The sequence below is a fragment of the Conger conger genome, chromosome 2 (assembly GCF_963514075.1).
Source record: "Conger conger chromosome 2, fConCon1.1, whole genome shotgun sequence".
NCBI lineage: Eukaryota > Metazoa > Chordata > Actinopteri > Anguilliformes > Congridae > Conger > Conger conger.
The window spans coordinates 53,202,787-53,230,647 of record NC_083761.1 but is presented as its reverse complement, the minus strand read 5'-3'; the positions used below and the strand labels follow the sequence as shown (position 1 = coordinate 53,230,647).

Below are 27,861 nucleotides of genomic sequence, written 5' to 3'. Positions count from 1 at the left end.
TATTTAAGCCAGAAAGGGTCAGGGAGCTAATTAATAGACATACTGAATATGCTGTTCCACCCACATATTTTATGACAGAATGTATTGTAACGGGCATTTCAAACGTAGAACAAAATGCCTTATAATGTATAAATAAATATAATAAGTGTTTTTCATATTTAAAATGACTATTTATGAAATGTCCCCAAAGGAATACTAATATTCCACTGGTAAAATCTGGTTTATAGATGGGCGATATGAATTTGTACAGTATAGCCTATGGAAGGACTAAATTAATTATCATGGCTCTGAAAAGGCAAGATAAGATAAATTAACACTACATGATTATTTTGTTTGTCTATACATATCTCTAGTTGATTTTACATTACATTTACATTTTAGACATTTGGCAGACGCTTTTAATCCAATGCCACTTACAAGTGCATAGGTTCTACCATAAGTCAAAGCATCACATCCAGAAACTTTTTTTTTTGGGGGGGGGGTTAGACAAGGATAGGGATATCAGAAAGGAGGGGCAGGGGGAATCAGGAGGGAGGACTAAGGTAGAGTTTGAAAAGGTGGGTTTTGAGTCTGCGTCGAAGTAGGGGGAGGGATTCTGCTGTTCTGACAGTGGTAGGCAAGTCATTCCACCACTGAGGAACCAGAACGGAAAACAGGCGTGAACGTGCAGCTCGACCGCCAGGTGCACGTAGAGAGGGAACCATAAGGCGACCAGAGCTGGCAGACCGGAGTGGTCTAGCCGGGGAGTAGGGAGTGATCAGGGATTGTATGTAAGGTGGGGCAGTCCCCTTAGCAGCCTGAAATGCCAACACTAGGGCCTTGAAACGGATGCGTGCGGCAATAGGAAGCCAGTGGAGGCCAATGAGAAGCACTGAGAAGAACAGACTGCTTACTAAAATGCAAATTTCAATTGGTTTTTAAGAACGCTTTGTCTAACAGTGGAAGTAGGGAAGCGTTGACTGAAATCTCTTGAAATTCAGAAGGTAAAGCAGTTTTTATTTAATCAATTATACACTAAATAACCAAACATAGCAAAAAAATCAATTGAAAGTGTGGTACAATTAGTATCCATATTATCATAGTATACCATCAACTCTTCTGGGAAAAAGTCTCCTTCAGATAAGGTTACAATTGTTTCCCTTGCTTAATTTCCACTAAATTGTCATTAATACTCTATGATTTAAAAATCAACTTGAAGGTTACTCCCTTTTGCACATTGGTATCCATATTTCTGTTGAATGTGAACAAATGTAAAAAGGCTGATAGATTATGATTTTACAGTAATATAAGAAATGATGACAGCAATGAACAAGTAAAGTACTTTCAGTCAACACCTTTGAAAAGTTATTGCTGACGAGTAATTCCATGAAGGTACATTCAAAATGTCTAATGAAAACGGTCATTTCTGAGGGGCAGGAATGTATAATTGATGCAGTTACTCATTCAACAAACAAATTAAATGACTTTCTTCTTTTGACCAGATAACTCGGTAAAATATGGGTAGCTACCCTGTACAACTGTAATTGTAAATGAAGACACTTCTGTTGTTACAGTGGTATTAATAAACTGGTTTCTTTGGAAACGGTCCTAGTCTTCTTCCTCCTGCCCCTGCTCCTGCTCCAGCAGGCCCATGAAGCAGAGATAATGGGAGTTGCAGTAGACTGGGGTCTTGTTTGGACTGGACTGCACCTGTTCTGGCTTCAGGGAAGCAAATGGGTTTTGCCCACTGCCTCTGATATCCATTTCCAGCTCTGCAAGGATCTGCAGGGAGTAGTTCAGCTCCTGTTCACTGTGGAAACACACACAGATGCACAAGCACAAGCGCACGCACCCACAGACACACACACACACACACAAACAAACAAACAAACAAACAAACAGACACACAGACATCTGTAAATTTATCAAACTGGACAAGCAGCCACTAGTTCCAGCTGAAGCTGAAGTACTTCTCAGCTACAACAATAACTACTAAATTTAATGTTACAGTAATGGTAATATGATACACGGAGTTGACTATAATGTTTGACGTTATGCCTAATTGTATTTAACCACACAATTAATAATTACATTAGTTTTATTCTTTCATGTATGACTGTGGGGGCTATGACCTATATAAAACAACTGTTGGTTCAAAAACATACTTATACATGGTGAAGAGTGAGGGGATATTGTAGTCTCTGAGGAGCAGCAGGGTGGGGAGCCAGCCTTCTCCCAGACCCTGGGTGGCATGAAACCCTGCAACACAGAAACCATAAGAGGAGTATTTTCAAAGACTGATTTCAGTGAAAAAAAAATCAGAAAACGGAGTTGTGAGAAGTGCAATGTGCAGAGTGTATGTGTCTCAACCTGACAATCATATAGTTACTAGATAGATTTCCAAATGCTTTCACAGACATTGCTGAGTTAAATTAAGTCCCCCTTCTAATCTGTGTTTCCAAAATTCTGAAATGCAGCCAGGAGCCAGGGCTGGTTCTGATCATGTGGCGGACTGAGAGTGAGGTAGTACCTGTATATTTAGCTCTAGCAGTGTTAACCAAAGCAGTGTGAATGGAGGGGATTAGAGGTTGTGCTGAAAAGTTCTGCTGGGCACTATGATGAAATGCAGCAAGTCACAGCAAAGGTACGCACAACTGCCCATTGTTAGGTGCTTACCATGACAGACCAAATTCTGGCTTAATACCCTGGACACCCTTCCCAAGCAGTAGACAAATAGCTAGCGGACAGATACCCAGTGCAATGCCCAGTAAACCCTCTTTCGGAGTGAACCATGGTTTTGGAAGGATGGCCTCATGATAACCCATCAATAACAGCAACAGTGGGGAACAGGGAGGAACAGCCTGACAACTGATGCAGGCTGCAGCAGTGCAGTGGACATTCAGAAATCGTGCCCGAATGCACAAAAGAATGGCCATGCAGATGGGCGGGGCGACTGGCTGAGGAGGAGCGAAGGCTAACCGCTATAGCCGCTGCCATGCCACGGCTTGCCATTCTCCCAACGTGATAAGGCACACCCATTATTTTTACCCTCTTAACAGCTTCCAGAGTCAGAGCCAGGGCAGAGGGCAAAGATGCACTAATACCCGACAACGGCGGGCCAGAGACACTCTAACAGATGGGAGCTTGAGTGCAGCACTGCAAGCACAAGGATCAGCGCCAAGGGGCTCCAGCTGTTGCCATGAATCACATACAGATAGCCCATAAAAGTCTGGTGCACAGACGCATACCTCCACTGTGAATTACAACCCAAGAGGGCTGGTGTGTTGGTAGGTGGGTAGGTGGGGAGGTGGGGGGAGAGGTTAAAGGCAACACATTGCCTTTTTAAGAGAGCTGCCATCTGGAGTTTATTGCTCTGAACATGAACACTAGATATAGCCAGGTCATCGAACGTTCAGTCAGTCATTTCCCATCACAAATCTAGACTCATTGGTCTTGATGGATCATACCTCTTCCCATGTGCACGTGTGATGTCAAATGGCTGTTTTTCCTTTGAATAGCAGAAATGACATTTATGCTCTCTAGTTCTGACTAGAATGACTAGGGCTATTATGTTGCTATATTAGAGTGGTCTTGGTGAGGTAACGGCACAGATTACCATTACCACAGTGTGAGGACTAAAGGAATGTATGTAAGGAGAGAATTGTACCTGGATGGAACCCCACTACCAGGTCAGGTTTGGCTGCCTCCTGATTCTCTATGACATCCTCCCAGAATTGGTGATAGAGTCCCTTGGAGGCACTGATGTAGACCTTCCCTCTGGGACCAAAGGCCGTCAAAGGAGGCCTCATAATGGGCCCATCCACTACCTCAGGTCCCACCATCACCACCTCCAGACACTGGTGACCAGGGAACATTCGGCTCAGTTCATCCAAGTCTGTGAGTCGGGCCCCCATGGTCTCACTGTGGGACGCCCCAACCAGGTGGATGGTGAGGGGCCGTGTGTAAGGGTCCAGGCCAAAGACACGCAGTCCCAGGCCTAGAGTAAGCGGCCGGGAGAGGAACTCGCTCGTCACCCTCCAAACTGACTCCCGAAGATCTCCCTCCTCTGGTCTGGGCCTGCCAGCGTTTGTCCACAGATCTTTCATGCCCCACCCAGACAAGATGACTTCCAGGCGGGGGCTCAGGTCTCCCTGCATGGAGAGCCAGTCTTCCCAGCCTTTCACATTGGCTGCAGGCTGTGACCACTGCTCTGTGGGGAAAGGGAGATGTCCTGTTGGAAGTAGGAAGATATTATGATTATGACAAAAACACTTTTATGCCTTTTATGGGTATGTTTACATGAATACTTATACATATAATACAATATGCTGTACTGTCATATTTTCTTTTTAGCTCAACAAATGTTTTTTTGCTTTATTCTGGCTTTAAATGTTTTGCTTCATTCTGGCTCAAGAGGTTTAACTTAAAAATCATTACTAAAGCTTATGATATCATCATTGTGTGGCATAAAAATAAGAACCAATGGTGTGCTGAATGTCACAAGAATGAGTCTTTGGAACTAGTGGAAGTAATGATGAGATGATCGATCTCCATTTGCGTCCCAACAGACTCAGGTACTTGCTGTCCATCACTCTCACCTGTAAACACCAGCCACTCCACCAGCCTGTCGATGGCCACCAAGCGCAACTTCTTGCAGAACTTTTTGTGCTGTGGCCAGTCCTCCTTCTGGCACTCCTTACTGCAGTAATATACATTCACACACCTGGATGAGAGAGAGAAAAGCAAAATCTGCATGACAGACAGCACAAACTAAAATAGACTGAATGGCTTTAGGATGGAGTACAAAGGTGCCTTCTCTATAAACCACTCTGCAGACAGTCCTGAAAGTCATACAAAGGACAGAGATGAGGGCTTAAATGGAAGGAAACCACAGTTCAACAAGCTCATTCTTTTTTTAAAACTACATCACCTGTTTACTTCAGTGGTCATATAGTTGAGCTGTACCACAACTGGCCATGACATCTTATTACTGGCTGAGATATTTTCACTTGAGGGCAAGATATAATGAGGGTCAAACCTCAGTGAAGTTTACAAGAGCAGCCCGCAGTGAGAGCACAGTTACTGTCACTGCTTGCAGCTTTGTGCATCACAGTAAGTATGAGATGGAATCAAATTGACTGGCTGCTCATGATATTGGGAGCTACAGTGCAGTCCGTAAATATTTAGACAGTGATAACATTTCTGTTCTTTTGGATTTGAAATGAAGTTGTGAATAATTACATTAAAATGCACTGTCACCTTTAATTTGATGCTATTTACATCCATATTGGGTGATCCAAGAATTAATTACATTCCTTTTCATACATATTTGTAGGGGACCAAAAGTAATTGGACAGTTGGTTTCTCAGCTGCTTCAGACTAGTCAGGTGTATTCAATCGTGTCCTTACTGCAGGTATAAGAAAGCTTTCAGTATCTAGTTTTGATTCTAGGCTTTTGATTGCATTTGTCAACATGAGGACCAGAGTTGTGGCAATGAAAGTCAAGGAAGCCATTATGAGAAATGAAAAAATAAGAGAACACAGTCAGAGGCATAGGCCAAACAATAGACTTACCAAAAAATAAAAAACTTTAGAACATCATTAAGAAGACAGAGAGGGGATCATTGCCTTGATGTGGGATGAAGCACTGTACAATGAGTTTGGATGGATTTGAGTGAACTTGTGCAATTAAGAATCAGAATAAATTCTGCTGCTGCTAGCAACAGTTGCATTACCAATGAAGGCAAGTGAACATAGTAGTAGTATTCACAGACACATCCACACCAGCCTCCACAATAGTGTTTCTGATCTTTACATGTGCCCCCGCCCCCATCCCCATCCCCATCCCCATATCTGATAAGGCCTTTTCTGTCCCCCACTATGTTATAATGTCAATTAATGGCCTATATGCAATGCAATACCCTATATTCAAACTTGGTCAGATGCATAGTGCAGTTAAAAGCAAACTAATTTCAACAGCTACACGTGAATACGGCGAGAGAACATATCAATCTAGCATCAAAGTCATTACCAACCAGAGTCTATTATATACTGTCAATTCAACAAACATATCAGCTTCTTTGTTACTCAAAATTACGCAGCCTCCGAACATGACAAATAGTGCACTATGCACTAATACCCCAATTAAGTAAATTACCTGTGGTACTTTCTTTGAAAGCAGTATCCCATTTTCTTATTTTCTGATGTGCAAAGACTGCTGGGAAACTTATTTGTATTTGGTTGTCCAATGGAAAGTGTTTTTTTATTATTTTATTTTCTTTATAATATAACGATGCAGAATGCTGTTAGCTAATTTAGATGAAATGTGGACGTCTGCAATTTGAGATTTCTACAGTCAACATGATTGGGATCCCTAACTACCTAGGTAACGACGGAGGAAAGAGGCCAAAGGAGTGAGATCAGAATTTGAAGTTATTGACGATGCATTGCGCAAGGATGCCGTTCGAGTAAGTTAGTGCGAATTTCAAAAGGGATTTTTTTGGAGGATCTACCGCTGTGGGTATGAACCATTGTGTTTACATTCACTCAGCCCTGACCAAAAAATATAATATATTATATTAAGGATAACGTTAATTAATCGAGATGCACTGTTTCTAAAAGTTAAAGCAACAGATAGTTTCAACCTCCAGAACCTATAGGCTAAGTAATGTTGGTGGCGGTCTGTTTACGAAATGCGTTTTATTTGGAAAATGTCTTGCTACGGAAAAGATGTGGGGTGTATGGTGATATCTTGGGATTTATGCGTCTTTTAGTCATTTCGTTTGATGCAATGCATTTGCATTGCTCTACGTAGTTTTTGAGTGTTTGAAATTGGGAACAGCGAAAATCAAGGTGATAACAGGTAGATTTTACTGTAAGATGATAATTAATTTTGCCAGCTAGTGCATTTTTGGCTGTAACAATACAGCCCTGCCAGTCCCTTTGTTATTACTGAGATTACCTGTGATTACTGATGATCCAAACAGTTGCTCTTGGTAAGCCTTTCGTTTGACCAATGTCTCTGCCTGTTTTTTTCTTATTTCTCAACCTCACACTTGCTTCCGTGACTGTCCTTGGCGCAGCTCTGTACTCAAAAGGTAATCAAAAGTCTAGAATCAAGACTAGATACTGAAAGCTTTCTTATACCTGCAATAAGGAAGCCATTGAATACACCTGACTTACGAGAAACAGTTGAGAAGCCAACTGTCCAATTACTTTTGGTCTCCTAAAATGGAGGGACTATGTAAATACCGATAGTTAATGTGTACTTCGTTTTTGATAGTTAAATGTGCTGCTACCTTCTTCAAACTACATTGAGCAAACAGGTGGATGTGCACATAATGTTTTTCATTTATTTATTTTTTTACATTTGTACATGATTAAACACTTTTAGAATACCTTTTTAATGCATTTTAGTTGTAGCCATGGCATAAGAGATATAAACCAGTCAAGGCCAATGAATATACAGTAATGTATGGCACTTCAGGGTGGCTAATGGCTCTTGGTTTTCAGTCTCAGGCCAATCACCACCCATATATTCTTGTATAACCATGGTATGTTATGGTTTATATCCCACATATACCAAACATCTTTAGGTAAATGATGAAATCACAAGTTGAAATGTGGTTGAAATGTAACTGTTGAAACAAAGACACCCTTTAAACTTTCACTTGCACCTTTTGAACCAAGCTTCAATGCTGGAGACATTCAAAATAAAAATGCTTATTGGGATGACTATTTGGACAATCTGCAGATGGAAGAAAAGAGATGCCCTACATGTGGCATTCTGGCTCCTGTGAGACCACCTGAGCCATTAATAGATGGACTCATAATGAACAGGAAGCCATGACAACCAGTGAGATCTGGGAATGCTCCACATAGGAGACCACTACACTTCTTTCTAATACCCCAGCCCCAGAGCCCCCATGATCGACAGTGCTGACCTCAGACCAGCAGTCTCTACTCGGTTAGCAAATCAAGTTTTGTCTATAAGAATTAGAAATAAGAAAAACATTACGTCTGAATCTAAAACACTAAATATTTATTAAAAGGTGATAATGGAAATAAAAGCAAATTACTTAAAAAGAGAATAACAAACAGCATGTAATGACCTCATGTCAACAGCATTACCCTGAGAGGATTGTTTACACTTTACTGAAGTGATGTGTCACCAGCCTGTACTCTTGTCCTCTGTGAGAGGACAAATGGCTGATGGCTGCAGCTTCCTTGTACGGATTAAGTGGCAGGTGTGAAGTCTTGAGAAAAAAGAAAAAGAGTGGAGAGAGTGCAAGGGATGGAGCGATAGATTAGTGAGATAATGGGACGAGAGACAGAGACAGACCATTGAATGTGCCTAGCATGTTGATGAAGGGAATTTGACAGCTCCTCTTCAAGCTAACTATACCCCTGTGCCTGACACAAAAAAGGGCAGACGTGCTTGGTTTCTCTCACTGAAATATTCAGAGAGTAAAGGATAGGAATGGTCAGAGAGGGTTGTCGAGAAACAAGGAATTGGCAGTTCCTGTCCAAGACCACCAAGCTTGAACTTCTAAAGTTATCTATGTTTGTTGTATTTTGCTGTAGTCTCTCGCAGAATGAAAAGGCACATCATGCATGGCCTTGAGCAGGGGTGTCCAGGCTTATCCGAAAAGGGCCGGTGTGGATGCAGGTTTTTGTTATAGCCCAGCACTAACACATCTAATTCTACTTAGCAAGGTCTTGATTGAAGATTAGTTAATTAGGAGTTTTAGTGCTGGGCTATAATATTGGACACTCCTTGCCTCACCCTCTTTTAGTAGCATACAGAGGGGCGGCTTGTAGCGTAGTGGTTAAGGTACATGACTGGGAGCCACAACGTTGGTGGTTTGAATCCCGGTCTAGCCCCAATAAAAATGATCCGCACAGCCGTTGGGCCCTTGAGCAAGGCCCTTAACCCCACATTGCTCCCCAGGCGCTGCACTGTGGCTGCCCACTGCTCCTAATAACTAGGATGGGTCAAATGCAGAGGCCAAATTACCCCACGGGGTTCAATAAAAAAGGTATATTATTATATTACAGTGCCCTCCATAATTATCGGAACTGTAAAGTCAAAACTGTTTTTGCCGTACACTCAAGCACAATTAGATTTGGAATCAAAATATGAAAAGTATGTAATTAGATAATTGCTTTTATAATAATAATAATAATAATAATATACATTGTATGTGATATTCAAGTCTCAATAGACACACACAGAGCTCCACTGTGATAATAATATGGTTATGGTTATGGACTTCTGCTTTATAAGTACAAAACAATATGATATGGTTTTTACATTCAATACTACAGCAAGAAGATTTTGTTCCTTACAGTTTGTGCAGTAAGGTGTGAAAGTTTAGCTGTCAAGCCAAAACAGGCAGCAGCTCCCACTGGTTTTATATTTCCAACGCATAGAGCTAAAAATATAACCAGCTTCCAAAGATGACAAGTAGTGGATGATCTCCCCTTAATTATGCTTCCAAGACAGCTGGATGGAAAGAGTGGCTGAATGACAATGGGCCATTTTCACCCACTGGCCGGGCTTAACCACTGTCTGCTTTGAAAGTAATTTGAACTGGGCAAGTCTAAACCAATGAGGTCAAATAAACACTCTCAAAAACAAATTGCCTGAATTATAGTCTTTGAATTTAATCTATTAATATTTAAAATGGGCAGCACGGATGGTGCAGTGGGTAGCACTGCCGCCTCACACAAAGAGGTCCTGGGTTTGAATCCCCTGTCGGCCGGGGCTCTCTGTGCAGAGTTTGCATGTTCTCCCTGTGTCTGCGTGGGTTTCCTCCGGGTACTCTGGTTTCCTCCTGCAGTCCAAAGACATGCAGGTCAGGCTGATTGGAGAGTCTAAATTGCCCATAGGTGTGAGTGTGTGAGTGAATGGTGTGTGTGCACTGTGATGGACTGGCGACCTGTCCAGGGTGTATTCCTGCCTTTCGCCCAATGTATGCTGGGATAGGCTCCAGCCTCCTGCGACCCTGTTCAGGATAAGAGGGTTAAGATAATGGATGGATGGATGATATTTAAAATATTCCTTCCATCTGTTCCATTTCAATTCTCTCCAAAATATTTTTTTCTTAGAATAAGCATGTGAAGAAAAAAATCTTCTCTAGGTACAAAAGAAACCAGTCAAAACTGTCAAGTTCAATGTGAAACTGATTAGTTTGTCCTATCAAATATTATACATAATCAAATATTGAAATTTTTGAACTCACCTGACTAACCAGAAACAACTTTGAAGCCACTTTTGACCCAAAAGCATGGTGCCCTGAAATGGTCTAAAACCAATGTATCCTAACAAAGTTCCGATTTGGTAGCAAAACAAGCCAACAGCATCACATATCCACTACTATATGGAGATTAGGTTATTTTCTGCATCATGATCATGCCACTTTTTATACAAACCTCTTACATATGCTGCCAAAAAAGCTCAATTGTTGTCTTATCTGACCACAGCAAGCAGTTCCATCAACAGTTCAATGTTCTAAAAAACTGTACGTGCTTACATAAACTGTAGCTGCTTGTGGATTGATGACAGAAGAGGCTTTCTTCTCGCATTTCATTGCAGTTATTTAGCGGACGCTTTTATACAAAATAACTTTGATTAGTCTAGGCATGGGCCAACCCCCCCTGGAGCAATGTTGGGGTTAAGGGCCTTGTTCAAAGGCCCAACAGCTGCACTGATCTTATTGTGGCCACACAGGCGCTTGAACCACCAACCTTCCAGGTCCCAGGCTATAGGCTACCACACAAACCATCCAAATAGAGGTGGAGGTGGTGTCTTGTAGTTTTGTTTACTGTTTTTGTAAAGTTTTTTCTTGTTTGTAGTTTTTAGTGATAGCAAAATGCAGCCAACTGCTGTTGGCTACTTCTGCAATTCTCCAGCGGTGATCCTTGTCTGAGTTTCAAACTATCCTCCTCACTGTGTGTAAGGGCACAACTTGTCTACTTTTTCACCACAGTTCCAGTTGTTTTATCTATATTAATAATTACCTTCAGTGTAGAGTTGGATATTTTCAGGAATTTATCTATTTTTATGGCCATTGGCTGATGTATGAAGGTGATTTGGATTGTAATTTCTTTCACAGACAGAGGGGTTATTTTGCCCAGAGAGCTGCATCAGAGTATTACATTCCCATAGTTGCCCTTGACTGCTCAGGCTGTTTCCTGTCAGCACATGACAGCCTTTTCATCATGTTTCAAAACCTACGCAGCAGGGGTTTATTTCAGCTGCTCTTACGAACATGTCACGCATTTTTATTTTAAAAAGCACAAAACATGCAAAACATGTTAGATGTGCCTGGATGAATGGATTTCCACATAAGCCCCAAGCTTTTGGAAGTCTGATACTTCAATGAACAGGCTATAAAGATAAACACAACCCAAGTGTTACCCTCTAACTCCCACTGCAACAGTGATTTCACTCCTACTGTAGCTGCTGCATAGCACACTCCTGCTCCTGAACCCCCACTTACTTAGCACAGCGCTTGAGAGTTTGGCCCTCTGAGAGATGGCCAGGCAGCTTTTTGCAGCCAGCGCAGAACTTGAACGTGTCCTCCATTTTCTGGAACATCTCCTTGTGTGACCTGAAGCCGAGGCCCTTCGCCTTCCCCTGCAGGGCAGCCCTGGTGAGAAATAGAGGGGTTGACATACCCTTTACTGTCAAAACCAAATCTGCAAGTTTGGGGCCCCTTCATCATCTCATTAGACTTGCCTGTTAACTAATCCTGTCATGCCTGTCTTCGTCCATCTGCTTGGTCTTGTCATGTCTTGTCAAGTCTGTTTGTCTGTCCATCTGTGTATTATCATGCTGTTAGGGTAAGTGGGTGGTTGTGTAATACATTTGCACTTGAAATTAAAAAATGATGATGTCCTCTGAAGAGGGGGGGTGGTGGCGGGATTAAAGAGATGTAAACCAGATGCGTTTAATAAAATGTGAGGGAATATTCACGAGATATTACAGGTAAGTGTTAAAACCTAGAAAACACAAGAGTGAGGCCCACCTGTAGTCACCATAGTCGTTCATGTTGAGCTTGTTCAGGATAACCTTTGAGAGGCCAGGAACATTGGAGTCCAAGGAGTAGAAGCCCAGGCGGTCTGTGTATACACCATCTGTCCCAGGAGTGAAAGTCTCTGGGAGTGCTGGGCAGGACGTAGCCATCGTTGACACTGTGGGTAAGAGTCCACACTCTTAGAGTTCTCCGAACTGCAGAAGTCTGCATTTGATGCAGTTTGTGGTTTGCCAACTTGACACATCACCACTAGCCATTGCATAAAAGTCTGTTTCCTCAGATATACATGACTGGAGTGTCATGACAATTTTCTTGTCCGTTTGCCTATATATGCTTAATGAATGTTGACGTAACCTTTTCAGTGATTCCAGCACACACAAAACATGAGCAGAACTCAGTGGGGTGCTTTGGCTTGTTGACTGACAGAAATGACGGGGGTGGTTCAAGCCTTTCTTATGCAGAACGACAAATCAAATGGATGGTGCACTCACACAGCTAATTGGCCATTATGGAACGGACTGGAGGAAATGTGATTATCTCGTCCCGTTGCCTGCCATGTAGGGGAGTGAGTGGGGAAGGGCGAGGGAGGGAGGGAGGGAGGGAGAGAGAGAATGAGACAGAACAGAGACAGATGAGAGGCAGACAGAAGCAGAGAGAAAGAGTGAGACAGAGAGGGAAGGGGGGGGGGTGCCATGGGGAAGCTAGGGGGCCCCAGCAGATACATAACACTGATGCGGCTTGCTGGCTGGCCTTCTTTTGGCCTTGATGAAAAAGATACCCAATAGGGATTGCAATGGAAATGCATTCCATTTGGCAACAAAACAACCAGTTAGTTTCTTGTTGACACTTAAAAAGTGCACTTAGTGCAGCTCATTACATTTTTAATACCCTCCATCCATGACTATCAAGGAAAAAAAAAACCATAAATAACAAATTAATTAATTTAAATGATACTTGGTTTAGAATTTGGATTAGAATTCCCTTATGAATGGTGTAAAATTTCAAACTTACTATTGATAACTCAAAATGCAAGGTATTTTAAAACCTCACAGCAGGACAATGCATCTCATATGCAAGAGCTCAGTCATCATTTAAAGTTAAAAATACATGATGATACATTACTGCATAATTTGGGAGAACAGACCAGCGGGAAAAAAATTGGCAGCATTAAAGTTTTGCTTGTACGGTTCTTGAAATAGCTTAAGAAGTACCAGCAGATATCAAGATCGCTGGTGAGCTCAAATTCGTCCCTCTTGGGAAATAACCGAATGTATGTATCCTATTTTATAAACGGTTTTATAAAGACCGGCTTAACCAAATCCCTCTGGACCTTACATTTGGAGTTCTGGATTACATTCATATCTGGAAATATATTTACAAAGAATGACACTGCATATAATATACATGTAAGGCAGATATGAACACCGTAACATGATAGAAACTTCACTCACTGACACTTCAATATTTAAAAAATATTAATGCTTTTATTGATTCAGACAGACTTCAATCAGCTCTGCCCACATGGCAAGTGCCTTCATATGGATAGCTCCCATTTCCCCTCCTTACAAATTAAGCTAAATCATGACAAGACATCTACCATCATGTCACAATTGTTTGAGATTCCGGCAGACATATTAAGAGAAGCTGGAAAGGTGCATACAGTACCTTTTAAGATTTGAAGTTGATGGTAATCTCCCAGGTCAAAGGACTAAGCCCCAAGTGTAATCCTGTCCCCACAGTGTGGCAGGAGGCGATGAGGGGGTGATTGACAGCTACCCCCCACTAGACTGTCCAGCCTGGAGCCCAAGTTGAGGGCTGTAAATACACAGGCACCTCCCCTCCTCCAGACACTTGGGGTGGGACAAGTTTTGGGTGAAGCACCGAGGGTTTTGACATATTACGTTTGAAACTCGCAGAGTTGACATGACCTTCCCCCCTCCCATCCCTCATACAAGCAGTGTGGTGTTGATGATGAAATGAGTACCCTCTGGTGGAGAGTAATCATAACTACATAAGTGCAGGAGCATACATAAGTATACTGCATGGAGCACATAGCTAAACCCATAGAAAAGAGAAACGGAAATAGCCCAGTAAAGGAAACCACACGTTTTTTTAATTAAAAAACAAAATTTATTTGGTCCTTCAGAACCTGAGTTTGCAAACTAAACATACATACATAATTCATACATTATTTTTTCTAAAATTGATAAAATATTCCATATATCACATTCCTGCCCAATAGTGGTCTATTTTTGTTTAATTTTGTTACATTGTAGGCTTGATTTTTACAGGGTAAAATTATTCACCACGCAAACATTATGCATTGGTGTTTGTACAATTTACAAATCGAGGGAGGGTGTCTTCAGCAATCTCCCGCCACAGTTCCTCCTGAACAACAGGGGGCAGCACTGCTTCCAATATGGGGACTGATCACAGGTTTCTCAACTAAAGAGTGATTCACAGGAAATCAAGGGGAGACAAAAGAAGCCAAGTTAATGGATTACATTTCAGAAAACAAAGTACAATCACTGTGCTCAACACAGCACATGTTGCCCATGTCGACAAGACCGATTTCTCAAGTCTCCCAGTGTATGCTTTCTCAGCCAAGCAAGCAAAAAAAATAAACAAGACAAAAAAAAATGTCACAGCCAAAATCAAGTTCTTACTTTTATCCACTTGGTGCAGCCTTTAACCTTGCATCTCACAAAGCTTCAAACGACGAACTTTTGTGCTTTCACACCCCATATACTCCATCTATATTAATAAATAACAAGAGACTAGGGGAAGTCGCAGAACTGCACATTCCACAGGGATCGAACCATAATTCGCTTAAAAGCAGAGAGACAGTACACAGTGGCCAAGATCATTCGTTCAAGTTTATTAAGAAACTTTTATAGGGAACTGCCCAGCACATATAAAGGTCGAGACCTTGTGAAAATGAACCAAACGGAACTTAAAAGGGAATCACGGTCAGGTGCCGCCCACATACCTTGCGCCTCGCTTAGAACTTTCAAGTTTTTGATTAAGAGTGAATTTAGCTTATTACAGAACCCAACACCTACATCTCCCATCTTCTCCCAGCTCACAAATCCAGCATTTGAAGACACCGCAAGGGCGTGTATCAGAGAGATGAACCAGTACTTTGTGACCAAACTCGCTCCCAACAACCATTTCACTGCATTGTTATTGGCAGGTAGAGCATCACTCACTCACGACACAGGGAATTCTCATCGAGTCTTAAACTTCGAAGAGGGTCTGTGCATGATTGAGAAACCGGCTTTCCCCTCCAGCTGAGACCAGACCACTAGCACCTGCCTGGGCTTAGAGGACTACAAATCCCATGGGGCCATAGTGAGCCTTCACAGTAGAGCATCGGGTCTTCTTACGACCCTCTTCGATGAGCGTAGGCCGACGCCAAATCCTTGCTGCCTCAGATCACTGTGCCTAATCTGTGCGAACTGCCCCCGGCGTATGGATAGACAGGGAGCCCGGAGTGCGATAAGATCAGACGATTGTGGGCTGACCGCTCCACAACACAAGCTTCCTCTTCCTGCTGCTGGAGACACCAGGGGGTGCTGCACTGAGCGCGCTCACACAAACACTTTCAAACGGCTGAGCCGACTGACGAAATCCCATTCCCTGTGGCAACAACAGCTCGGGGCATTCGGGTGAAGGAAAATAACTTCGACAAGCGTCAAACCTTTTGAGGTCTCTTACTTACTGCCTCGTTGCTATGGGTTTCGTTTGAAGGAGCAGACAGAACAAGGAAAAAAGGCTGTTGTGCACATCCAACCCCAGTAGGGTACAGGTGCAGGACAAGATATGCAACTATCAGAGGAAATAAAAAAGATGTCTGTACACTGAATAGTTGCTCCCACGGGTTTATTGAAATGTTTCGACGTGACATGTCGCCCAACACTGAGGCCGGTCCAAACATTGCAGCAATAAACCTGTAGGAGCAAAAATTCAGTGTGTGGACATCTTTTTTGTTTCCGGTGAGCTCACTAAAACCACAAATAAAATCGCAAGACTTATTTTTAAACACAATATTGTCAAGGGAGGGGAGGGGAAGGGGCGCATTCGCGTCACGGAAACGCATTCCCCTCAAGAGCCTTCGAAAGGAGGCCCTCGTACTGTAAGGGCGCATTAAATTAAAAGACTTGAGCTGAGAGATTCCCACTGCTTCCAGGAGGAGGTGTCAGGATTTTCACAGAGCACGTCTTCTTTTTCTCCCCCTACTTAGCTTTCAGCGCTCATCTGACAGCCTAAATTTGAAGCCCTGACTCGCAATCATCGAGCAGCGATCGAGAAATGGCCGTGCGGGAAGGCTGCTCCTGTCGCCGTGACGACGGCTGTCAGACCCAGCAGCAGGTAAGGAGCGCAGAGGCGGGAAAAGGGGCTTCTCAGAACATCGGCTGTCACTCAGCCGTCTGCGGCGAAACCAAGCGGGCGGCCTGTTCTCTCCCTACCGCCGTACCGAATTATCGTACCGAAAAACATTCAAGTGCGACCTTCCCCACGCTTCAAATGTACCCGCAATGTCGGGACTCGTTTCAGTTGGCCCGTCGGGGGGGGGCTGCAGCGAGGCGGGGTTACAGCAGGGTGACGTGACACAGGCATGGCGGGGCGGGGCGCTGGTAAACCTGAGGGAAAGGGTTCCTTACTGAACCTCGGAGTACCTCATGATTTCACAAACACAAACACACCAACAGACACAAATAAAAACGGGGAGAAGGGAGACGACGGCCATGACAAACTCGATGGAAAAACGTTACAACAGTCCGTATTCACAGCGCTTTGGCTCTCGTGCCTCAAAGCCTGAGAGGTGGGGGCGAGAGGAGGGGGGAAGGCTGGGGACGGGTCTTCTTGCCCGATGACCAGCGTAACCAGCGTGTTCGGGCTCTGCAGCGGGCTGGAGTCCCCCTCCACAGGGCTGAGGGCTGTGTGCCCCAGCTCTACGGGGATTGGCTCAGTGGGACAGATGGGCCTGACTCAGTAGTTTAAGCACCACCCGCACAGACCTTGCAGTGGGGCAGACCGTGAAGAGGGCCCTCCTACTCCCCCTGCTGGAGGGACGCTGCTACCGGTGTCCCCCCGTCTCAGTCTCAGTTCCACCTCATGGGTTTGGGCCCACAAGCCCGGTCCAGTGCAGTGCAGTCCAGTCCGGTTCTCTTCACAGAGGCTCAGGCCTCTGACGCGTACGCGGTAGGTCAGAACCAGCGCGAGTGCAATAGGAACCAAACTTGGCAGGGCGAAAGTTGTCCTCTATATTGGAAAAATAAAATGGAGGAGGAGCGGCGGAGCGGCTTCCTCCCCCCGGCTCTGCGTGGTCCCTGAAGGGTGGGGCTCCCCTCCCTCGGGCGGCGTCGGGGCTCTTCCTCCGGCAGAGGGGGGCAGGGCCGTGGTCATAGCGGCCGGGGCCGGTGCAGACCGTCGATGTCGGGCGTGAGCTGGGGGCTGTGGGTGGCCTTGGTGGGCGTCCAGTCCCCCAGAGAGGCCTGCGCCGCCTTGCGGTGTGCCAGTCTGTGCGTGATGGAGAAACCGGCGTTCCCCTCCAGCTGAGACAGGACCACCAGCACCTGCCTGTGGGGGGAAGTAGAGGAGCTGTCAGGCGTAGGGGACTACAAATCCCTTGGGGCCATAGTGTGGTTAGAAGACATAATGCAGGTTAAGGACTACAGATGAAAATGAACTCATTACCTCAGGCACATTTACATTGATGTGGAAACTGAAAATGTTGATTAATGTGCACTGTCAATAGTAAAAAAAAAAAAAAAAATTAAATTCATAATAATAATAAATAATAATAAAATAAAAAACTACTAATAATAGAGCACTTCTTTTGGCCTCAGGGTTGATGACAGTGGTCAGAAACCCTGGTCTTGGAGAAGCGCAGGGTGTGCTGGTTTTAGTTTTCTCCTTAAATTTAGCAACCGATTCAGACTCAAGGAACAAGGTGAGCTAAGTTAACTGTGTAATCGACTGCTTTCATTGATCAGTCAAGTGCATAGTAACATTTAAAATCAGCACACCCTGTGGCTCTCCAGGACCAGGGTTGTCGTGCCCTGGTTTAGGAGGAAGAGTTTAAGTGCTGTGACTTAATTTTCTTTCTCAAATGTGACTGTGCAGTGTTTTGTTTGTCTATTTAAAAATATATTCTCCTTTCATTGCGCTTTTTCTTTTCTAATTGAATTTAGTTGATTAGTTTAGATGGGGACGAGGCTTGGAAATGAGCCCACGGTGATGAATAGTTAATGTACCATGTCTGATAGGAGTTTATCCCAATACCATATTTGGAAATGCACAAATAATGCCAAATATACTGATTTCTCTCCCCAAAGCTGAGCAATGATATTCTGAAACCTTTATCTTTTTACATTAATTGTAATAAATAATGACATAATAAACATAAAATGGAGGGCCTAAAACGTAATTCATTCATTCAGCCCAAAATTGAAATTAACTTTCCTTTATATTTTTAATTTTCATAAAATGAAATGGCAGGGGTTAGCAACTCTAAAGGCTGTTCAGTCCACCTTTCATTACCTATACAGTCTTGTCCTGTACACCCGTTGGGCCCTTGAGCAAGGCCCTTAACCCTGCATTGCTCCTGCTTAGTCTAATCAATGTACGTCGCTCTGGATAAGAGCGTCTGCCAAATGCCAATAATGTAATGTAATGGAAATAGTAATAGTATTGACTAGCTTTCTAACTTGCTAGGTTAGCTAGACATAGGGACTTGTTTACTGCCTAATACTGTTTTTTTGACCATTAGCAATAGACTCAGGAGATGAAACAGTTGAGGTTGGTAAGAGATTTGACAGAGCTGCCTTCTCTTGCAGCTCAGTGCCTGGTCTAACTAGAGCCAGCATTAGCAGACACTGCTCTTTAGTGGTGCATATAATTACTAATAATTTAGAACATCTCTGTTTTTTAAACAGATTCCTAAAGAAATTATCTGTCATGATACTAAATGATTAGTGATATTTCAGTGTTAATTCATCAAGTTGGTGCTTTGAAAGCACAATAATTGCAACAGATGAGATAACTGCCAGTTTCTCTTGTTTACACAGCCTCCACTTTGGATTCTCTATCCAAATACAGATACAGATTATTTTGTTGGATGAAAAGATAAGAGATAGTGCAGTCTCTGCATACTCTTATCATCTGTAGTTTGCTTTCAACACTGTAACAATAATGCTGCTTTGCAATATGCCTAACAAATAAATAAGTACAAAAACATAAACATTGCCGAGGCTCAAATCACATCTCTTGTTCTGTCTCACACTACTGTAAACACAGACAAAATTAGCATTACAGAACGTGTAGAGCAGACTAAACGCCTGTGGGTGGAAAAACACAAAACCTCCACAAAACACACAAACAGAAAACACAGCACCTGTGCAAGGGCGGGACGCTGTCGATGGTCTTCAAGCTTCCCCGCGTGGACACGACGTTGAAGCTGTCCGTGCAGTCACACGATACGTGGAGGTAGTACTTGGGGTGCCGGTTTTCCACCACGACGATGAGCCCTGCCCACCCGTGGGTCAGGTAGTAACATGTCATGCCCTCTCTGCCCTACGGGGGGAGACAGACAGCAGCTCAGACAGAGTTCAACGGCAGTCCGAAATGTAAACGAAAGCCCCCTTTCCCTTCTCTTACCTCGTGCCTTTCACCCTTGTTCTCAGTCAGTAGGATAATGGCGTCTGCCAAAGTGGTCGCCATGGCCTCCACCTGCTCCACCATCACCTGCCGGGAGCTGTAGATCGCCAGAATGTACCCGGGGATATCTGGGCAGGGGCGCCCACTGCTGGTGGGACTGGACACTGCAGGTCAAGAGGCGATATTTCAAAGATCATCTAGACTGCTTCAGCAGTTCCAAATTTACAATACTGCACATAAATATTTGGACCGTGACATATTTTTGCTGTACAGGCTCTTTACTCCAGCACATTGGATTTTAAACGAAACAGAGTTTAAGGTATGAGTATAAAAGTATGTATGAAATATGAGATTAAAGTGCAGACTCAGCTTTAACTTGAGGGTATTTGCATCCATATGCAGCGATTCATGTAGGAATTACAGCCCTTTCTATACATTGCCTGAGCAGATGTTTCTATACACTTCAGAATCCATTCTGCTGATGCTGTCAGCAAGCATATCATCAGGTCTTATCAAAATGAGACAGTTCCAGTACTAGCCGTACACGCCCAAGCCATAACATTACCTCCACCATGTTTCACAAATGAGAGGGGTGCTTTGGATCATGAGCAATTCCTTTCTTTCTCCACACATTCACCTTTGGAACAAGTTAATACTTATCTCATCTGTTGATAAGACTTTGTTGCCAGACTCTACAGTTTTATAATGCTTTATTATTATTATTTCTTAGCAAATTCCAACTTAGCCGTTCTGTTATTGAGGCTTATCAGTGGTTTGCGGTGAACCCTCTGAGGTTATCCTGCTGTTGTATTCTCTTTATTTCAGACACATCTATGCCTACAGTCCGGAGAGTGTTCTTTATCTGTTCAACAGTGGAAAATGTTTTTTTCTTCACAGCTGAAAGTATTCTTTTTCATCCACTACAGTGGTCTTCTGTGGTCTACCAGGTTGTTTGCTATTGCTGAGCTCAGCAGTGCTTTCTTTCTTCTGAACAATGTACCAAACAGTTGGTTTTTGTCAGATCCAATGTTTGGGCTATGTCTCTGGTTGATTTATTCATAAGTTTCCAACCCATGATTGACACTTCTTCGGTCATGTTGAGAACAGACTCCAAATGCACATTCCACACCTAAAATTTTTGTTTGCAATCTAATGAAGCAACAACACACAGCAGGCCAAGAATCAGCTGAGCAGACAACTGTCCAACTACTTTGGTCCCCCAAAATGGCTGGACTGTACAAAAAGGGCAGCAGTTCCTACATGGTTGACCTGATATGGATGTAAATACCCTTCAATTTTAGCTGACAGCCTGTAACCACATATTCATTGTTTCATTTCAAATCCATCATGCTGAAATAACAAAATTGTGTCACTGTCCAAATACTTATGGACAGTGTACACTGTTGAGCCAGATTCGCCTCTCTCGCTCATCTTAGTCTATTTAAATAACATTCAATCAGACGTTCATAGATTCAGAAAGCTAAATAACTTGTCTCCAACTGAACCTGCAACAGCTTTAATGACCCACCACCTGGTATCAAAGTGTTCATTTTCAGCATTCTATGATAAAATGAAATCCAGTAATCTCCTGTCAAGCATGTATCGTCAGTTGATAAATATGGTAATATGTACTGTCGTAGTGTGGCATGTGCTTCTCAGGCAATAGCGTTCACAGATGACAGCTTTAACATGCCATCCTCTAGTGAACATAACTGATAACAGGGTGTATGTGAGTGATGGGCTGAAAGTGGGTCTCCATGCAGGTATGTGTATACATGTGTCTGTGCTCAAGAGCCCTGCTCTGTGTACTTGTGTCAAAGTTAGTGGGTGCGCGTGTCAGAGTGTGTGTGTGTGTGTGTGTTTGTGTATGTGTGTGTGTGTACGTGTGTGTGTGTATGTACATGTGTGTACGTGTGTGTGTATGTGTGTGTGTACATGTGTGTACGTGTGTGTGTGTACATATGTACGTGTGTGTCTGTATGTGTGTCTGTGCACATGTGTGAATGTGTGTGTATGTGTACGTATGTGTGTGTGTATATATGTGTGTGTGTGTGTGTGTGTGTGTGTGTGTGTGTGAGAGAGTGTGTGAGTGTGTTTTGTACCAGGAGTGAGGGCCCCCGCGGTGGTGCTCATGCTCCAGTGGTTGAAGGCGCAGCACACCACAGCGTACTCCCCCGGCTCCAGCATGACGTCGCAGCCCACAAACTTCTTCACCGCGCGCTTGCTGTGGGACAGCAGCCGGCCCAGCGTCAGCTTGTTCCCGCTGCCCAGCGACGCGCGGAACACCATGATGCACAGGTCCAGCAGGTGGCTGTCCACCGTGTCCGAGCGCCTGCGCACACACACACACACACACACACACAGGGGGGACGCTCAGAGACGGGTTCGGGGGCCAGGGAGCAGGGGGACGGAGGAAGGCGCTACCCGCTCACGCACCTGCCTCCCTCCTGGAACAGGGCGAACTCCAGCGCCGTCCTCTCCAGCACCGTCAGCGCCGTCACCGTCACCGGACCGCTGGCCCGGCTGGGGAAGCTGCTCTGCACTCGCACCTCCTGCCAGTCCGAGTGGATCTTACAGATGTCCACCGAGTCAAAGTACCTGCGGAGTGAGCACGGTAAGCTATAGGACACTAGCTCTGTGTGTGTGTGTGTGTGTGTGTGCGCAGTCAAAGTACCTGTGGAGTGACCATGGGGGTAGACCTCAAGTGTACGGTGTACTCTGTATTTGTGTGTGTGTTTGAGTGCGAGTGTGTGTGTGTGTGTGTGTGTGTGTGTGTGTGTAAGCGTAAACAATGATGTTGCTAGAGTGCATATGCCGGCCATTGAAATATGTATTTTGCTATGATTCATAACAGGATGCATCGTTGCCCTTTCAACTGATACAGTGATCTGGGTCGATTAGCTATGCCCCGACTGCGAAGTGCACGTCACATCATCTCAGCAAGGGAGTCCGACTTTGTGTCTCCTAAGCAAACTTCCAAGCTAGGGCTGAGAAAGACTCACAGACAAACCCTTGTCATAACCACTCTCTCCATCTGGAGAAACAACTTCAATCACTTCACACACTTAATGACTGTCTCAATATAAATACACAAATAAATAACTTTAAACATCAATTTCCTCTCGGTGCAGCCGAGAGCTTAGCGGAAGCTGGCTGCGCCTCACGGAGACGCCCGACGCCCAATTAGGGGCTTAATCCGCGGCGTAGTGCGACTCCAGCTGTCGAGCCATTCGGAGCGATGGCGCCACACCGGCGGAAACTCTGCTCAGCCGAATGGCGCGCCGACATCTTGAGGCTAACGAAGCCCGGCATGCCCGCTCGTCAGCGTAACCCGGCAACGGCCTCGGCGAGCGTTCCGCTTCCGATGCGGCGGGACGGCAGATGTCTATCAGCCAAACAAACAACGGGGGGATGAGACTGAGGAAAAGCATTTGTTTTAAAGTCTTAAGTTTGTCGAAGGCGCATCGTGGAATTACCGCGGGAGAGAGAGCATCTGTCAAGGGTGCTCTCTGGCTCTCTCGCCTTTCTGTCTTCGTTGCGACGGGGACGACCAAAGTCAATACGCCCGGGCAGCATTTTGTCTTAATATGCCGCAAAGCCTTGCAGTCGGCACCAGCAAATCAGCCGCCTAAATGAGCCAGTCACCGTATTTAATATTGTGTGTTCCTATGATGGATGGTGAGAGGCAGTTTGTTCTGAAGCGAGTCAGGTCTTTTCTCCGGCCGTTATTGATGCCATCATGGCGGTGATAAATCACGGCTGCTCGGTTCCTCCTTGAGCGAGGCCGCGTCCCAGCGCTATGATATCTCTCACACACACACACACACACACTATGATATCTTACACACACACACACACACACACTATGATATCACACACACACACACACACTATGATATCTTACACACACACACTATGATATCACACACACACACACACACACTATGATATCACACACACACACACACACACACTATGATATCACACACACACACTGATATCACACATACACACACTATGATCTCACACACACACACACAATGATATCTCACACACACACACACCCACACACTTACACACAGTCTCACCAACACACAAACACACTACGATATCTCACAAACACCTACACATACACACACTATGATATCTCACACAGACACACACACACACACACACACACACTATGATATCTCTCACACACACACACACACACACTAAGATATCTCACACACACACACACACACACACACTATATCATCTCACACACACACACAATCTCACCAACACACACTCAGAAAGTCTCACTATGATATCTCTCACACACACACAGTCTCACTATGATATCTCTCTCTCTCACACATCTCACACACACACACACACACACACACACACACACACACACACACACACACACAGTCTCACCCATACACACAACTCACTCAACTCTCACTCAACATTTACCCTCTGTTCACAGGGCTAGGGCAGACAAAGATGGCTGATTACAATGCAGGCCACTGGAGGCACAGCCTTCTTCCTACCTGCCTCCTGCCTTCATAACCGCTCCTGGGACCACCGTGTTCGCATGCAGCTTTCTTATGCGCATGCTAAACTACTGTAGGCAGCAGACATTTAGTGCAGTTAGACATTTGTTTCCAGTGTGAAGATGACTGTTTATCCCATGGGGCAAAACTCCCAAAGAAATAAATGGCTTTTGTTTGTGTACATCAAAGCTGCATTCCATTTATCTGTATTTACCCTGAAACGCTTTGCAATTTCTGGCTGCCAAGTTTCTCCCTGTCAATCCAGTTCTCAGCCTAGTTGGAGATTCATATTTGTCTTGCTAACACCGTTTCGGAGGGAGACTAGGGGGAATAATTGTTTGTGAAGTGTCTTCACGTTTATTTTTCGGTTGTCAGCAGATTCCTGCTGTCCTCAATATGGCAGGGCCAGTGCAAAGACACCAGCTGCATATGCACTCATGAGACACCAGGGGGCAGCATGGTCTGATGCTAAAGGTCATTGCTGAAGAGCAGAAGGAAATGACATGGGGTTGCTGTAAGGTTAATGATACGCTTTCATTGAGGAAGCTGCTCTCTAGTTCCTCATACCCAACGTGTTTGCACCTGAGCCCCGTCCAGTTCCTTAACTGCCCACTCAGATCATCCCTATGCGCCACTCAGGGGTGGATCTAAGGGGGTATAACAGGGAAAGCTTTGCCAGGCACTAGCAGGTCCAATGATACTCTAGAGGTGGGGTGTGTATGTGTGTGCATATGTGTGTTCCAGACATGGGTCAAATATGTAATCGGTTTGGATTCAAGCTCTTTTCTAAGCTTTTCTGGGGCAGCCTATAGGTTAAGGTACATGCCAATAAGTTCCGTACAGCTGTGGGGCCCTTAACTGCACATTGACCAGGGGGTATTGTCCCCTGCTTAGTCTAATCAACTGTAAGTTGCTTTGGATAAAAGCGTCAGCAAAGTAACATGTAATATAATGTCTGGTGTATTGGAACCTATGAAATCAAAACCCACCTACTCCTACTATCCAAAGTAGCTGATTTGCCTATTAACTACAAAACAGCTACATTTTAACTGAAATGTTTGCATTTGCTGACAAGAAATCAAATTGATCAGCCTTAACGCTAACATGCAAAAAGTGTAACATCCTTTGGTTATCTCAATTGCACCAGCCGAGATGAACTGAACACAGAAAAGTATGTGAAACCAAAACAATGATGTACTTGACCCAGGTCTGGTGTGTATACATCCCCCCCCGCCCCTGGCGGCGCTCACTTGATGAAGTCGCCGTACTCCATCCAGAAGACCCCCTCGCTGCTGCCGTGGGCCGTCAGCTCATGCCGCAGGTGCTGGGGCCAGTCAGGCCACTCGTCCGACCAGCTGCCGTTCCAGGAGAAGCGGCCCCAGGGGTTCCGCAGCCTGAGCAGCCTGGAGGGGCCACAGCAAGGGGAGGGGTCAGCAGGCCGGGCATGCGCATACATAATAATAATCATAATAATCATAATAATCGTAATACTTTTATCCAGAGTGACTTACAGTTCATAAGACTAAGCAGGAGACAATCCCCTTTGGAGCAATGCAGGGTTAAGGGCCTTGCACAAGGGCCCAACAGCGGATCTTATCGTGGCTACACCGGGGCTTGAACCACGAACCATCCAGGTCCCAGTCATGTATCTTAGCCACTAGGCTTCAGGCTGCCCCATATATATACATACCATACATATAAATCATTGAAACACCCACTCCATATTGTAATCCCTTTCTCAAAGACTGTCGACAAACGGGTGCATTCCGGATGAGTCCGTCACCTTCAGTCGTTATAAAAGCACTTGCAGTACCAGTGTGCATGATTTTACACATGGTTACGCATGGAAGGTCATTTCTCAGCGCCCCAGGCATTACGCAGAATTTGACTTTAACTGCATAGATAATACCTTTACAAAGGTATTCACCCATGCAGAACAAAACATAAATTAAGATATCTGTGTCTTTAGGCAGGGTTGGGGGGTGATATGATGATATGATGGTATCACTCGTTTTAATATTATGTTACTATTGTCTTGATGCACCACTGCATTCAACTCCCATGCACATCTTTGTATATAATTTCTATATACTTTATTATATACACAGTAATTGCACGTGCTGACGAAAATCATCAGCAGCAGACAATACTTCACAGAGGAAAATGACAGACATTAGCTCGCGGCACAGTTGGACGCAAACGACTGCTTTGGCGGTATTTTAGCTGCAGGCGGTAGAGACCGGGCGCAGTCTCTCAGTTCCGCGAAACGCCAGCTGCGCTCCTGGCTCCGGCGCAAGCGGACGAAACGTTTAAAAGAGCAGCGAGAGCCCGGTCTCTTCTCCGTGACAGTCACCTCATCAGCACTTTCAGCAAACTCTCCGGCCCACAAAACAAACACAACTATCTGCCAATGGACACTGACCAAACACTTTAATCAAGCGATATTTACTGTCGCCATTCCTTCAGTTTTCACGATTTGGCAAATACTGCTGCTTCATTAACTTTGCTGTGGATTAGAGCAACGAATTTACCGTGAGTGATGTTCTCCTCATTTTCAATTTATATTAAAATATGCAGCGAATACCGTGAGGTAAAATGCTATTGTTTGTCCAAATAATTGCTACTTTTGGCTACATATGACTAAGGCCGCGATACATTCCTAAAGTCATTCATTTTGGCGATTTAAAATTTAATGAACCGTAAGCATTACCAAATGGGCTTTTTGTAGGGGAAACGTAAATGCTGGAGACATGCTGTTCATTCAGTTTAGAGGCACTGAATTAGCATAATTTACTGTGTGAGGATTTTGGGCAGGAACAGAAATGAAAAGAGCTTATTTTCTGCATACATCTCCCCGAGTGTCTATAAATTTACAATGTCTTTTATAGGAATGTCTTTTATTTGAATGGTCTAATTTTTTTTTTTTTTTTATCCCTACAGCTACACACAAATACACATTGGCATATATTAATCTATAAAGAAATCATTGGTCTGTTTCCATTCTGTCTTAGTTAACTGCTCAATTGAATTTCGAAATATCACCTTTGCTTCCGTTACGCTGTTCTTTTTAAAGTCTGTCCTTCTGAATTTGAAAAGATGGCTTTCAGTGTCTATGCACCATACAGCTAGAACACTTCACAAAAATACCTTAAACTGGATTTACTAATTCCACTTGTTGATTTGAAATGTGTAATTCATGTCAAAGTTTCTGTTTAACGTACTGTACCGCTCCTGCACCTCCACTTATAACTTCCCAATCTTTGTTTCTGTTGATTTTCTTTGTAACTTGTCTTTTATGTTAGTTCCTACTCTGAAGAAGAGATCTCATGGGGACGTTTACATAAAGTTTGACTGAATTAAAAATGTAAAAACATTATACAGTCCATGTAAAGTTGTTCAAATCGGGAACTTTCTGAGAAGGTTAAAGCCATAGCACCTTAGTTTTGAATGTGGATAATTATGACATTATTTACGTGAATCTGTAAATATTCTCAGATACGCCCCACCTCACCTGTACCCCTGAACATCTCGAACATCCAAAATGGAGTAAGCGTGTCGGGGCCGCAGACCCAGTGACTCGTACATCATGTCATCTACCTTCATGTTGCCTCCGCCACAGGACGCCCCCATCAAAAACC

The 27,861-nt window shown here is 44.1% G+C and overlaps 2 protein-coding genes across 3 annotated transcripts in view; both read right to left on the bottom strand.

Moving 5' to 3' along the window:
- Positions 1–4: 4 nt before the first annotated feature.
- On the bottom strand, positions 5–13,827 carry LOC133122453 (putative protein MSS51 homolog, mitochondrial). The gene is made up of 7 exons (XM_061232432.1): positions 13,686–13,827; positions 12,012–12,177; positions 11,484–11,633; positions 4,578–4,702; positions 3,647–4,210; positions 2,145–2,238; positions 5–1,789 (listed from the first exon to the last, which is right to left on the bottom strand). Exons 2-7 carry the CDS (start codon positions 12,167–12,169, stop codon positions 1,588–1,590), a joined length of 1,293 nt encoding a protein of 430 aa, XP_061088416.1. The 5' UTR covers positions 12,170–12,177; positions 13,686–13,827; the 3' UTR covers positions 5–1,587.
- A 336-nt stretch (positions 13,828–14,163) lies between these two features.
- The window catches only part of capn15 (calpain 15), a 76,357-nt gene continuing 62,659 nt past the window's right edge, over positions 14,164–27,861 (bottom strand). For both annotated transcript variants that reach the window (XM_061232738.1, XM_061232737.1), the window contains 7 exons: positions 27,735–27,860; positions 25,474–25,626; positions 22,119–22,280; positions 21,785–22,014; positions 19,683–19,846; positions 19,420–19,598; positions 14,164–17,603 (listed from right to left, as the gene is read on the bottom strand). In XM_061232738.1, the coding sequence (XP_061088722.1) occupies positions 17,426–17,603; positions 19,420–19,598; positions 19,683–19,846; positions 21,785–22,014; positions 22,119–22,280; positions 25,474–25,626; positions 27,735–27,860 (1,192 nt within the window). In that variant the 3' untranslated portion in view covers positions 14,164–17,425. The remainder of the gene's footprint in view (positions 17,604–19,419; positions 19,599–19,682; positions 19,847–21,784; positions 22,015–22,118; positions 22,281–25,473; positions 25,627–27,734; position 27,861) is intronic.

What these genes read in the sequence shown, in the direction of transcription:
- LOC133122453 (XM_061232432.1), bottom strand. Translation starts at nt 12,169, where the DNA reads ATGGCTACGTCCTGCCCAGCACTCCCAGAGACTTTCACTCCTGGGACA. An exon ending in AACGACTATGGTGACTACAG is followed by an intron (nt 11,634 to 12,011) that starts GTGGGCCTCACT and finishes ATTTCTCACCAG; the next exon opens with GGCTGCCCTGCAGGGGAAGG. An exon ending in TCACTCTTCACCATGTATAA is followed by an intron (nt 1,790 to 2,144) that starts GTATGTTTTTGA and finishes GTGTTTCCACAG; the next exon opens with TGAACAGGAGCTGAACTACT.